Source organism: Oryctolagus cuniculus, chromosome 15 (genome assembly GCF_964237555.1).
Source record: "Oryctolagus cuniculus chromosome 15, mOryCun1.1, whole genome shotgun sequence".
Classification (NCBI taxonomy): domain Eukaryota; kingdom Metazoa; phylum Chordata; class Mammalia; order Lagomorpha; family Leporidae; genus Oryctolagus; species Oryctolagus cuniculus.
This window is the reverse complement of record NC_091446.1, coordinates 29,489,006-29,504,095: the sequence shown is the minus strand read 5'-3', so window position 1 is coordinate 29,504,095 and position 15,090 is coordinate 29,489,006. Positions and strand designations below refer to the sequence as shown.

At 44.1% G+C, this 15,090-nt stretch overlaps 1 protein-coding gene and 1 long non-coding RNA gene across 4 annotated transcripts in view; one reads left to right on the top strand and one right to left on the bottom strand.

Annotated features, from left to right (window-relative positions):
- Positions 1–15,090, top strand: part of LOC138845320 (uncharacterized) — a 49,478-nt gene that overhangs the window by 12,772 nt on the left and 21,616 nt on the right. The window lies entirely within an intron of this gene.
- The window catches only part of LOC100357419 (stearoyl-CoA desaturase), a 66,569-nt gene continuing 62,712 nt past the window's right edge, over positions 11,234–15,090 (bottom strand). For all 3 annotated transcript variants that reach the window (XM_070057403.1, XM_070057402.1, XM_008270345.4), the window contains exon 6: positions 11,234–13,846. In XM_070057403.1, coding sequence (XP_069913504.1) covers positions 13,647–13,846 — 200 coding nt within the window. In that variant the 3' untranslated portion in view covers positions 11,234–13,646. The remainder of the gene's footprint in view (positions 13,847–15,090) is intronic.

The window sequence follows — 15,090 nt, the reverse complement described above, 5'->3', positions numbered from 1 at the left end:
AGTCCCAAAGTCATAGACAACAGCATTAACAGAATGGAGGCATGATCTGATTGTGATATCTAGAGTTGAGTCTAGTGAAAGGTCTGTTGGTCACTACAGTGTGCTCTTGGAGGGTAGTTTTTATGAGAAGCTCAGATGTATCAGCTTGGGTTGGACCAGCCATTGTTTCTGATTCTGCACATGTTCCACCACTCACCACCCTCAGCGGATACCAGACCAACAAGGCTACCTGATCTTAAAACTGTGAACCTCTAAAACTGTGAGCTGAAATAATCCTTCCTTCATAAATAGCCTGTATCAGGTACTTAGTTGTAATGAAAAGTTAACTAATATAGTAAATGATAGTGAGCATTTTAAAGTATATTTATTGGCCGTTGTCTTTCTTCTTTTCAGACATCTCTATTTAGATTCTTTACCCATTTCTTGATGACTACATTATGTTGATTCATCTGGATATTTATGTTGTTTCCACTTTTTGGATAATTTATAGAATACAGCTATGAACATTAATAAACACATTTTTGTGCGAACCAGCATTTCCAGTTCTCTTGGGTATGTGCATAGGAGCAGAATTGCTAACAGAACCTCCATGTTTTTCACATTGTGATTCTCTCCTAACCAAACTGCCTCTGCACCATTTTTTTATTCCTACTAGCATTGTGTGCAGATTCCTGTTTCTCTACATCCTCAGTAACACTTGTTATTATCTTTAGAGAAATTACACACATCCTATTGGATATGAAATAGTATTTCATTATGGTTCTGCTTGGTATTTCTTTAATGGCTAACAATGTTGAACATTGACTTAATGTGCTTGTTGATCATTTCTCTTCTTTAGAGAAATGCCTACTGAAATACTTCATCTATTTTTAAGTTGGGTTATTTGTCATTTTATTGTTGAGTTTTAAAAGTTGCTTTTATAATCTGGGTACTAATTCCTTAAGTATATCATTTGTAAATAATATTTTCTTTTATATTGTGTGTTGGCTCTTCACTGTCTTGATACTATAATATCTTTTGAAGCACAAAAGTTCTTAATTTTGATGAAGTCCATTTTATCTAATTAAAAAATTTTTGCTGCTTATTCTTTTCTTATCATTTTTAAAAAATGATTTATTCTACTTATTTGAAAGGCAGAGTTACAGAGAGAGAATGAGAGAGAGAGAGAAATCGATTCTCCATCTGCCAGTTCACTCCCCAAATGGCTACAACAGCCAGGGCTGGACCAGGCCAAAGCCAGGAGCTTCATCCAGGTCTCCCTCGTGGGTGCAGGAGCCCAAACACTTGGATCACCCTCCGCCAGCTTCCCAGGTGCATTAGCAGAAAGCTGGATGGGAAGTGGAGCAGCCAGGACTCAAAACAGTGCCATATGGGATATGTGCATTGCAGACGGCAGCTTAACCTGCTACACCACAGCACCCGCCCCTCTTGTCATTTCTAAGAACCCATCACTCAGTCAAGTTGATGAAGATTTATACCTTGTTTCCTCCTGAGATTTTTCTAGGTTTAGATAATCCACTTTGAGTTAATAATCTTATAAGGTATGAGGTAGGGAGATAACGTTCTTTTGCATATGGAAAACGAGTTGTCCCAGTAACATTTATTGAAGAAACTATGCTTTCTTAATTAAATTTTCTAGGCATCCTTTTCAAAAATTAATTCACCTGGGGCTGGTATTCTGGCTTAGCAGGTAAAGCCACCTCCTCTGAGGCTGGCATCCCGTATGGGTGCCAGTTCGTGTTCTGGCTGCTCCACTTCCTATCCAGATCCCTGCTAATGGCCTGGGAAAAGCAGCAGAGTCTGGCCCAAGTGCTTGGGCCCCTGCCACCCACGTAGGAGACCTGGAGAAGCTCCTGGCTCCTGGCATTGGCCTGACTCAGCCCTGGCTGTTGAAGCCATCTGAGGAGTAAACCAGCAGATGGAAGATTTCCATCTCTCCTTCTCTCTGTAACCTTTCAAGTAAATAAGTAAATCTTTAAAAAAAAAAATGAATTCACTATAAATGTGTGGGTAAACTACTCTCTAAAATTCGGTTCCAGGGACTTATGTTTATATTTATGCCAGTATCACACTGTCTTGATTACTGACCCTTTGAAATAATTTTGAAATTACAAAGAGTGAGTCCTCTGACTTAGTGCTTTTTTCTTTTAAGATTGTTTTGGCTATTCCGGGGCCTTGAACTAACATAAATTTTAGGATCATCTTTTCAATCTCTCTCTCTCTCTTTTTTTTTTTTAAGATTTATTTATTTATTTGAAAGTCAGAGTTACACAGAAAGAGAAGGAGAGGCAGAGAGGGAGAGATGTCTTCCATCCGCTGGTTCACTCCCTAATTGGCTGCAATGGCCAGAGCTGTGCTGATCTAAAGCCAGGAGCCAGGAGCTTCTTCTGAGTCTTCCACATGGGTGCAGGGGCCAAGGACAGGGCCATCTTCCACTGCTCTTCCAGGCCATACCAGAGAGCTGGATTGGAAGTGGAGCAGCTGGGACTTGAACCAGCACCCATATGAGATGCTAGCACTGCAGGCGGTGGCCTTACCCACTATGCCACAGTGCCGGCCCCATCAAATCTCTTTTTTTAAAAGAGTTGGAATTTGACGATTCAACTGAATTATAAAATCAATTTGAGTATTACTGTCTTAAAGATGTTGTTTTCCAACTCATGAACTGTGGGGAGCAACCCGGACTGGACTGAGTTACTGGAATTAAGACTTATTCTATGCATCTGCTCTCCCACAATATGGCGCTGGGAGAGGAGAAAACAGCTTCTACGCAGCTGCCTCTTGCCAACTTGAGTGATGACCTCCAGGAGCTGATCCTGCTCCTGATTGGAGGAGAGCAGCGTACTCGGTGTGTGGGCAGCTGAGTTGGGATTGGCGGAAGAGGACTATAAAGGAGGAGAGAGACAATATGCACCAGGAACATCTAAGGGGAACATCTGAGGGAACACCTGTGCAGCCCCCGAGAGAGCCGGCCGGCGGTGTGCTGCTCCCCCGCGGAAGTGGGGAATGTGGCAGGGGGAACCGCCCTTCCACGGAGGTGGAAGGGTCAGTAGCCAACCCGGGAAGAACCAGCAGCAAACCCGGGAAGGGCCGAGCAGACAAAAGAACAGCGCAGGGTCCTGTGTCGTTCCTCCACGAAGAGGGGGAGCGACAATGAACATGGGATTTATTTACATTTACAGAGTTCTATAATTCCTTTCCATAGTATTTTGTAGTTTCAATGCTTTTTTTTTTTTTTTATAAAAGTTCATCCTATTTATTCTTACTTTTAAAGATTTATTTATTTACTTGAAAGGCAGAGTGACACAGAGGGAGGGAGAGACAGAGAGAAAGATATCTTCCATCTACTGGTTCACTCCCCAAATAGCCACGACAGTCAGGGCTGGGTCAGGCTGAAGCCAAGAGCCATGAAATCCATTTGGGACCTGTCGCTCCCCCTCTTCGTGGAGGAGCAACACTGAACCCTGCCTAGGCTTCATATCCGAGTCACGGCACCATTATGTCGCTCCCCCTCTTCGTGGAGGAGCGACACTAAACCCTGCGCTGTTCTTTCATCTGCTCGGCCCTCCCCGGGTTTGCTGCTGGTTCTTCCCGGGTTGGCTACTATCCCTTCCACCTCCGTGGAAGGGCAGTTCCCCCTGGCCACATTCCCCACTTCCGCAGGGGAGCGGCACACCGCCGGCCGGCTCTCTCGGGGGCTGCACAGGTGTTCCCCTTAGATGTTCCCCTTAGATGTTCCTGGTGCATGCCGTCTCTCTCCTCCTTTATAGTCCTCCTCCGCCAATCCTAACTCGGCTGCCCACACGCCGAGTATGCTGCTCTCCAATCAGGAGCAAGTCCTACAGTTTATTGGTTGAACTGGAGGCAGCTGTGCGGAAGCTGTTTACTTCTCTCCCAGCGCCATATTGTGGGAGAGCAGATGCATAGAATAAGTCTTAATTCCAGTAACTCAGTCCAGTCCGGTTTGCTCCCCACAGGGACCCAAGTACTTGAACTATTATCTGCTGCCTTCCCTGGTGCATTAATGGAGAGATGGATCAGAAGTGGAGCAACCAGGACTTGAATTGGTGCTCTGAGATAGCATGCATTGTGCAGGCAGTGGCTTAACCTGCTGAACCACAACAGTGGCCCCCTCTTTATTCTTTGTGATGCCCTATAAATGGATCCTTTTTTAAATTCTCCTTTCAGGTGACCAGTACCTAGATTATGGGGAAACTTTTATTTCCATATGTTGATATCATATCTTTTTTTTTTCTTTTGACAGGCAGAGTTAGACAGTGAGAGCGAAAGAGATAGAGAGAAAGGTCTTATTCCGTTGGTTCACCCCCCAAGTGCCCGCTACGGCCCGCACTGCGCCGATCCAAGGCAGGAGCCAGGTGCCTCCCCCTGGTCTCCCATGCGGGTACAGGGCCCAAGCACTAGGGCCATCCTCCACTGCCTTCCTGGGCCACAGCAGAGAGCTGGACTGGAAGAGGAGCAGCTGGGACTGGAACCGGCGCCCATATGGGATGCTAGCGCCACAGGCAGAGGATTAACCAAGTGAGCCATGGCGCCGGCCCCCATATCTTGAAACCTTGCTGAATAGTCTGAGTATGTGTCTTTGTTTGTGTAAATTGTTTTTCTTTAAAGATTTTGCTTATTTATCTGAGAAATAGCGTTACAGACAGGGAGAGGGAGAAACAAAGAGAAAAGCTTTCTATCCACTGGTTTACTGCCCAAATGGCCATGATGGCCAGAGCTTGGCTGATCCAAAGCCAGGAGCCAGGAGCTTTTCCAGATCTCCCACATAGGTGCAGGGGCCCAAGGACTTGGGCCATCTTCCACTGCTTTCACAGTCCATAGCAGAGAGCTGGATCAGAAGAGGAGCAGCTGGGACACAAACCAGCGCCCATATGGGATGCAGGCACCACAAGTGGAGGCTTAGCCTACTGTGCCACAGCGCCTGCCCCTGTGTAGATTCTTAAGGGTTTTGTATATAGAAAGTCGTGACATCTGCCAATAAGAATATTACTTGTTACTTCCCAAGCTGGATGGCTCATTTCTTATTCGGTATAAAAAATATTTTTGGGGGACTTTCCTGGTTCCTGTCTTAGGGAAGAAGAAGAAAACAAGTGGCCATTGGACATTGAGGATTTTATTTCTATGTTATTCTTTAAATATCTTAAGCTATTTTTATCCTTTGTGCAATTTCCTCATTTCATAGAAGTATTTTTAAATTTATGTATTTTTAAAGGCAGAGTGAGAGAAAGTTCCCATCTTCTGGTTAACTCCCCAAATGTGCACAATAGCTGGGGCCAATACAGTTGTCCCATGCAAGTAGTGAGGACCCAGCTATTTGAGGCATCACCTGCTGCCTCCCAAGTGCACATCGGCAGTAAGTTGGAGTCTGGAGTGAAATCAGGATTGAATCCCAGCACTCCAATATGGTATGTGGGTGTCCCAGCCAGCACCAAACACCTGCCTCCATGCTATTTTCTTTCCTGGAGGGGATGGTAACCTCTTTATCCCTTCACATACAAAATTTGTTCAGAACTTTACCCCTTTGAGTGTGCTTTGTACATCTCATCTTTGCATGACAGCTCATCACTTGTTCCTCCCTCCGTCTTGAATTTTACTGACCACATTGATCAGCTCTTTTCTGGCACTAATTTCTCTCCCCTTTCCTCTTTGGAACTTTTGCAGATAGGGATCAGAAAACAACCCAGGATGAAGTAACAAGTACGCAATGTACAGACCCTCTGGGGGAAGACTGGAGGTGTGTTGAGTCAGAGGGAGGACAGGCAGGTGTGGAACAGGAGGAAAGCAGGAGGAAGCAGAGAGCACAGGGAGGCCACAGGCTCCACACTAGAGGCCGGCTCATGGGAGGCAGAGACTTGCAGGAACAGTGCAGTTACAGAACACCTGAAAAATATCCTGGTCTAAACATTTTGCACAAAAGAAAGAAGGAAAAGGGCTCAAGGTGGCAAGCCAGATAGTTACTAGTGAAGAACATTTCACCATAAACTCAAGCCATTGAGGTCTGGAGAAGCTCATGGTAGGTTTTGGCTTTGAATAGTCACTAGAACTGTTCTTTTTTTTTTTTTTTTTTTGATTTTTTTTAAACTTTTATTTAATGAATATAAATTTCCAAAGTACGGCTTATGGATTACAATGGCTTCCCCCCTATAATGTCCCTCCCACCCGCAACCCTCCCCTTTCCCACTCCCTCTCCCCTTCCACTAACATCAAGATTCATTTTCGATTCTCTTCATATACAGAAGATCAGCTTAGCACACATTAAGCAAAGATTTCAACAGTTTGCTCCCACACAGAAACACAAAGTGAAAAATAATAGATGGGAATTGATAATTTCTTCTTCTTCTTCTTTTTTTTTTTTTTACAGAAGATCAGTTTAGTATACATTAAGTAAAGATTTCAACAGTTTGCACCCCCATAGAAACACAAAGTGAAATATACTGTTTGAGTACTCGTTATAGCATTAAGTCTCAATGTACAGCACATTAAGGACAGAGATCCTACATGAGGAGTAAGTGCACAGTGACTCCTGTTGTTGACTTTACAAATTGACACTCCTGTTTATGGCATCAGTAATCTCCCTATGCTCCAGTCATGAGTTTCCAAGGCTATGGTAGCCTTTTGAGTTCTCCGACTCTTATCTTGTTTAGACAAGGATTCATAGTCAAAGTGGAGGTTCTCTCCTCCCTTCAGAGAAAGGTACCTCCTTCTTTGAAGACCCGTTCTCTCCACTGGGATCTCACTCACAGAGATCTTTCATTTAGGTGGTTTTTTTTTGTTTTGTTTTGTGTGTGTGTGTTTTTTTTTTTTTTTTTTTTTTTTTTTTTTTTTTTTTTTTTTTTTTTTGCCAGAGTGTCTTGGCTTTCCATGCCTGAAATACTCTCATGGGCTTTTCAGCCAGATCAGAATGCCTTTAGGGCTGATTCTGAGGCCAGAGTGCTGTTTAGGACATCCGCCATTCTAGAGTCTGCTGAGTATCTCGCTTCCCATGTTGGATCACTCTCCCCTTTATTTATTCTATCGGTTAGTATTAGCAGGTACTAGACTTGTTTATGTGCTCCCTTTGACTCTTAGTCCTTTCATTATGATCAATTGTGAACTGAAATTGATCACTTGGACTAGTGAGATGGCATTGGTACATGCCACCTTGATGGGATTGAATTGGAGTCCCCTGGTATGTTTCTAACTCTACCATTTGGGGCAGGTCAGCTTGAGCATGTCCCAAATTGTACATCTCTTCCCTCTCTTATTCCCACTCTTATGTTTAACAGGTATCACATTTCAGTTAAATTTCAACACTTAAGAATAACTGTGTATTAATTACAGAATTAAACCAGTCATATTAAGTAGAACAGACAAAAAAAACTACTAAGAGGGATAATGTATTAAGTTGTTCGTTAACAGTCAGGGCTATGCTGATCAAGTCACCGTTTCTCATAGTGTCCATTTCACTTCAACAGGTTTCCTTTTTGGTGTTCAGTCAGTTGTCACCGATCAGGGAGAACATAAAACAAAAATTAAACATAAAACCAAAATTACAGGAATACAAATTGAGAAGGAAGAAGTCAAACTATCCCTCTTTGCAGACGATATGATTCTTTACTTAGGGGATCCAAAGAACTCTACTAAGAGAGTATTAGAACTCATAGAGGAGTTTGGCAAAGTGGCAGGATATAAAATCAATGCACAAAAATCAACAGCCTTTGTATACACAAGCAATGCCATGGCTGAGAAAGAACTGCTAAGATCAATCCCATTCACAATAGCTGCAAAAACAATCAAATACCTTGGAATAAACTTAACTAAGGACGTTAAAGATCTCTACGATGAGAATTACAAAATCTTGAAGAAAGAAATAGAAGAGGATACCAAAAAATGGAAAAATCTTCCATGCTCATGGATTGGAAGAATCAACATCATCAAAATGTCCATTCTCCCAAAAGCAATTTATAGATTCAATGCAATCCCAATCAAGATACCAAAGACATTCTTCTCAGATCTAGAAAAAATGATGCTGAAATTCATATGGAGGCACAAGAGACCTCGAATAGCTAAAGCAATCTTGTACAACAAAAACAAAGCTGGAGGCATCACAATACCAGATTTCAGGACATACTACAGGGCAGTTGTAATCAAAACAGCATGGTACTGGTACAGAAACAGATGGATAGACCAATGGAACAGAATTGAAACACCAGAAATCAACCAAAACATCTACAGCCAACTTATATTTGATCAAGGATCTAAAACCAATTCCTGGAGCAAGGACAGTCTATTCAATAAATGGTGCTGGGAAAACTGGATTTCCACGTGCAGAAGCATGAAGCAAGACCCCTACCTTACACCTTACACAAAAATCCACTCAACATGGATTAAAGACCTAAATCTACGACCTGACACCATCAAGTTATTAGAGAACAGTGGAGAAACCCTTCAAGATATTGGCACAGGCAAAGAATTTCTGGAAAAGACCCGGGAGGCACAGGCAGTCAAAGCCAAAATCAACTATTGGGATTGCATCAAATTGAGAAGTTTCTGTACTGCAAAAGAAACAGTCAGGAGAGTGAAGAGACAACCGACAGAATGGGAAAAAATATTTGCAAACTATGCAACAGATAAAGGGTTAATAACCAGAATCTACAAAGAGATCAAGAAACTCCACAAAAACAAAACAAACAACCCACTTAAGAGATGGGCCAAGGACCTCAACAGACATTTTTCAAAAGAGGAAATCCAAATGGCCAACAGGCACATGAAAAAATGTTCAAGGTCACTAGCAGTCAGGGAAATGTAAATCAAAACCACAATGAGGTTTCACCTCACCCCGGTTAGAATGGCTCACATACAGAAATCTACCAACAACAGATGCTGGCGAGGATGTGGGGAAAAAGGGACACTAACCCACTGTTGGTGGGAATGCAAACTGATCAAGCCACTATGGAAGTCAGTCTGGAGATTCCTCAGAAACCTGAATATAACCCTACCGTTCGACCCAGCCATCCCACTCCTTGGAATTTACCCAAAGGAATTTAAATTGGCAAACAAAAAAGCGGTCTGCACCCTAATGTTTATTGCAGCACAATTCACAATAGCCAAGACCTGGAACCAACCTAAATGCTCATCAACGGTAGACTGGATAAAGAAATTATGGGATATGTACTCTTTAGAATACTATACCGCAGTAAGAAACAACTAAATCCAGTCATTTGCAACAAAATGGAGGAATCTGGAACACATCATGCTGAGTGAAATAAGCCAGTCCCAAAGGGACAAATACCATATGTTCTCCCTGATCGATAACAACTGACTGAACACTAGAACTGTTCTGAGAGGCCCAGGCTAACAGAGCCAGGCTTCTTGGCCATGATGACGGCAACAGGTGATCAGAGGGAGGTGAACTGGCAGAGCTGATTCTGGGGAGCTCTCAGGTGCCTCTGAATTGGTCAAGGTATCACCTGTGGATTATGGAGCATCTTCAAACTGGAAAATGGCTGCCCTCCTCTTTCCCATACCAGGACTGTGCAAGTAGCAAAAGCTAAAAGACAAAGGAAGCCCTTTCGCCTTTTCCTTTCTTCCTGTTGTGTTGCCTCAGGATGCTCTGGGAGCCGGTTTGACCCCTGGAGGCGAGGACATTTCAGAGCGGAATGAGGCTGCCCAGCCTAGGTTGCAAGGTCAGAAATGGATTTCCCGGGCAGTGCTCCTGCTGCTCCTTTCCTATCCTAGGTTCTCTATCGTGGGTCCATGGGACCATGTGACATGAACAACCGGGTTGTCCCCAGGCTGAAGTGCCAGCAGGTGTTACTGTTTGATCTAATGGCAGCAGCCTTATTTCCTGCTGCCAGGGAGTTTAACCTAAAGTTACCCCTCAGATGGGCAGGGCAGGTTCCTGGGTATGAGTCAACCCTTAGCTTCAACTTCTTTTTTACTCTTAAAGACACAGCACAGAGACAGGGTTATGGGCCATAGAAGTAGGTCCCAGGAGACTGAATCACAGCCACAAAACTCCCAGACATGGCACAGTCAGATTCATTTCCCTTTTATTGTGAACCAACACAGTGTCAGATCTGTACAACTAGCCTCAGAGTTGCTAAGAATAAAAGTTTCTGCAAAAGTATTCTTAGGTCGCAAATAACTCTTATCCCTCTTGAAGAGGGGAAGATCCATCCAAGCAAGGAAAAAGTGTCTGCACTTGTTTTCATGGCAATGAGGATGCATTCTCAGAATTTTTCTGTCTAGTTGGCTACCATTTATTCCAATGGAATCATTCGGCCTCTTGAGAGAACCTTGTAAACTAATGATAGCATCTGGGATGCATGGGCCGATCAAGTTCGTAGTGGACACACTGCTATAAAAATATTCAAGACTTGAGAATTCCTCTGCTGAGGGATCCCACGATGCTTTATACAGCATTAGTCATGCCACAAAGCATTAGAACTGCTCTTTGTGTTGAGTCAGCATTATTATGCCCATTTTAACAGAAGGAAAGCTGAGGAGCATAGTTAAATGATTTGCCCAGGGTCAATGAGAAATCAGTGGCACGGTAGTGGGAGAGGTCCTGGCCTCAGCCACCACCTTGCTTTCTTCTCTTCCATGCCGACACATCTGAGCTAAATTTATGCAGAACACATTCAGGGTACTATCAAGCAAAAGAGAAAGTTTTCCTTTGTAGATGCTAAAACCATCTTTTAATATAAAAAGGTTATAAATCATATATATTCAAATTAGTTCCACCATCCACCAAATGTGAGCATTTAAGAAAAGAACTCTATGATTTCCACAATGAAACCCGAAGGGAATTCTGTGAATAACTGCACTGATCATCCTGCAGTCAGGGCCCTTTCTCTACCTGCCACATTTGTAGGCTGACAGGTACAAAGGGTCTCCGCTAAGGGAGTAAGGGCAAGGTCATAAGCAGCATATTTTAGAAAAGATGTAAGGCACTGGAATGGTTGTCAGCACATTCACAACATAGGATAGTAAGAAATTCAGACTCTTGGGCAGATGAGAGTTTCTCATTAATGTGTGCTTGAATTGCGCTTTAGAATCTTGACAACAGTGTTCCTTACTCAGCAGACACACCCAGTTCTAAGTACCCACAATCCATGAGCCTGAGGTCTCCATCCAGCCCTGTGTGGGATCATGGCACACAGCTGCTCCATTGCAATGATTAGAAGAGGAAGTTGATTCCATTATTCACATACAAGGATACTTCAAAAAGTTCAAGGGGAAATGGAATAAAAAGGGTAACTTTATTTTGGTGCAAAAAATTGATATCCATGCATAATTTTCCCTAATATTCATTTTCCATGAACTTTCTGATGTACTATAATATTATAAAGCAGGCATCTGATAACCTGGAGAATTAAACTACCCCATTGACTTTTTCCGGGATTAGGCACACAGGTCAGCAAATGACAGAGATCTTCCATTGGATTCTCTTCTGAGGTGAACACCTCTGAAGACCAGGATGCCCCTCATCCAGGCTGTTCCCTGTAGCCTCCATCAAATTAATCCAAGAAGAAAGGCTCTCCTCCCCCCACCATGGGGCTTAACAGTGGACACAGCATGTGGTGTGGTACACTTTCAATCTTAATAGAGCAAAGCCTAGCTTCTGCATTGATGACCAAGGGACTAGGACAGGAGTCCAAGGATCTCAAACACTAAGGTTGTGTTTTTGTCCAGACTCTTCTATACTATTGTCTGCCCTAGGCTGGGTCATAGGGAATACTGGTTAATTTGCTGAACAGGGACTGGATTCCACCACAAAGTTCATGGCATCTCTGCCCCCATGTGTCAGCCAAAGCTGTGCAGCATAGCCTGCTCCAGGATCAGGGTCTCCCTTGAAAATGAGGCACTTGGGAACTGGGCCTTGCTGCTTGTGCTTCCTAGCAAGGACTAGGCATCCTCCTCCTTCTACAAGCATTGCTCTGTCAGCTGGGAGCCCTGCTCAGTGGGGCCACCTGACTGAGCAAACAGGGGGCACTCAACGTGCTCTCTGCTCTGACCAGACACAAACCCTCCTTGGCTCCATGGCAGGTTCATTGGAACAGCATGAGCATTTGGCTTGGCTGTGTATCTTGAGAGCGAGCCTCTCAGAGCCAGGGATAGTTCTGGGAGGCTTTGCCAGCCTTGTCCAGAGCCATCAGTGTGGCAGAGAGAGGAGGTACAAGGCCTCTAGAGGCACAGAAAAGTGGAGCAGCTGTTCTTGCTAAAGAGAAACAGAGGTCCGGGGTCCCTAAGCATTGTGTCTGCAGGAGGAGTTGCCTGGACAGCAGTTGTCACTGCCTCTGAACACACGCAAGGAGGCTGCCTGGCCACAGAGATGATGTCAAGGAAGAGACAGAAGTAGTAGGGAAAACAGGATGGACAAGAGCCTGGAATCAAGAATTGGCATGGGTAATAGATTCCTACCTCATTCCCTAGCAAGGGCTATAGTTTAGGTTAGGGCTTAACAGAGTGAAGAATGAGTGAAGGTGTCCAATACAATGAAGAACAGCCTTCTAGTGTTTACCCATTCCAAAGAGAAATTGATACTAATGAATGGATCTACCATTGAACTTATTTCATCACAACATCCAATAACTCACTTATAGTAATCTCCTGATCCCCTGGCCATGTGATTTCAGAAACCTTCCTTTGGAAAGTTGTCTTAGGAGCTGCTTGTAGACCCTGATCATCAACTTCTCCATCTCATGCCCAGAAGCGAGGCAGGGGTGGAGGAAGCACAGACAACCCACCAAATTCTTCCCGCTTTATGGTTATTCCAACATTCCTTTCAGAGAAAAATACCCTTAAAAAATAATTCCGTGTTCTAGGCAAAAATATATACATTTCTCTTTATGCTTCACTCCACTGTGCCTACTAAATTTTAAATTTTTCTAAAGACTGTAGCCATCTTGGATAAGGGAACAACCAGTCTTCATGGCCACTCTCCACTCAGAGTCAACAGGGAGAGGTCCTATGTTGTGTGGAAGGGTCCTCAGCCCTCCCTAATTAGGTATCTATGAGTCTCATCATAGCACAACCTTCCTGTTGCCTGGTTTCCCACCCGACTCCATCCTTACTTACACTCATGCCATGAGAGCTAACTTCTCTGGTGAAAATTTACCTGAATCAGAAATTCCTGTCCAACAACATTATTTTTTGATTCCATCTAGCAAAGCCCAACTGAAGATAATTAACATGGGAATTTGCAGGAGATTTTGTTCTATCTTTAGCTCTAGCTGCCTGTATATAAGCTGAGACAGCTCAAGTAAATTAGGAACTTGGGCAAAGACCATTACATTTAGACTCTGGAAAGGTTGTAGACTTTGAAAGGTGGACACCAACCAGTGACTGACCATTTGCTTCCTGGGAAGCAATTAGGGAGAAGAGAAAGGAAGGTGACAGGAACAAAGTAAAGAATAATGTAAATAGAAGAGAGAGAAGATGAGACATAAGAGTATAAGCTTAGCATAAAAATGGTGTAGTTGTCGTCTTTTAAAACTTTTGCATTTTGAAAGAATATTGTACTGGAATATGTTAAGGTCATCATCTTTAGGATCCTGGGAGCATTATCCAGTAATTAATAAACAGGTCATCAAAACTCTGCCAAGTTGGCTTTTGGAAAACAAAGCTGAGGAAATGAAAATTCAGCCACTCTTGTGGCTTCCATCTCCAGTCCTTTTCATCCTGGCCAAGATGGTGGCCTTGGATGCTCTCTTCCGGTCATAAGCCAGCCCCAGGGCAGCCATGCAGTCGATGAAGAATGTGGTGAAGTTGACGTGCCAGCGATACTCACTGGCAGAGTAGTCGTAGGGAAAGGAGTGGTGGTAGTTGTGGAAGCCCTCACCTGCAACAAAAGCAAAGAGAAATGTCATGGAGCTTGAGTAGATTCCTGTCTTCCTGTCTTTGCACACCAGCTTCCTAGTAGGATACCTGAACCCAAGAGAAATGCCCTGTTATGTAAAGGAGGGGTGGATCCAATGTCTTCTACTCTGTACCGAACAAATCCCTTCAGAGGCACCTTAAAGAAATAACTGATGGGGTTGGTGTTGTGACATAGTGGGTGAAGCCACTGCCTGTGATGCTTGCATCCCATATGGGCACCAGTTCATGTCCCTGTTGCTCCACTTCCTTTTTTTTTTTTTTTTAAGATCTATTTGTTTATTTAAAAGAGTTAACAGAGAGGCAGAGAGAGAGGTCTTCAATCTGCTGGTTCACTCCCTCAGATGGCCACAATGTCCAAAGCTGTGCCAATCCAAAGCCAGGAGCCAGGAGCTTCTTCCAGGTCTCCCACGTGGGTACAGGGGCCCAAGGATTTGGCCCATCTTCCACTGCTTTCCCTAGCCATAGCAGAAGTGGAACAGATGGGACTCAAACTAACACGCACATGGGATGCCACCCACTATGCCCCTGCTCCACTTCCAATCCAGCTTCCTGCTGATGGTCTGGGAAAAACATTGGAGGGCTGGCCCAAGTGCTTGGGACCTTGATACCCAACATGGGAGACCTGGAAGAAGCTCCTGGCTCCTGGCGTCATCCTGGCCCAGTCCCATTGCAGCCATCTGGGAATTGAATCAGTGGATGTAAAATCTCTCATCTCTTCTCCCTTTCTCTATAAATCTGATTTTAAAACAAATAATTAAAAAAAAAAGAATTTATGAAGTTCTTGTCACCTCTGCTTATCTGAGAACTTCCATTGGAGGGAGACTGGCAGTTTTTCTTGGAAGATGAGTCAACTACAGAGAAGGGACTACTGCTGAGAATGCAATGTCGGTTAGCAACCTCCAGAGCTTCAGGAATCATTGACCCAAGGCCTGAAAGGCTGTGTGTGTACGTGTGCTGGGGTGCAGAGGGGGAGAATCCAGAATGAGGAACTTGGGCTCTGCTGTTACAAGTGAGCAGAGGACCTGCCTTCCCCATGGCAGCGGCACCACCATAAGGGTGGGAGCTTCCAATGGAACAGGAGGCAGTGGCCAAACATAGAGGACAGGAGGCCAGCCCAGGGCTGCGGTTTCCTCAGCCTCTGCTGGCGCAGAGTGGGCCGCTCTGCCTTCTCATTCTTCCAGCTTTGACTGGGCTGGGGGTGGTGCT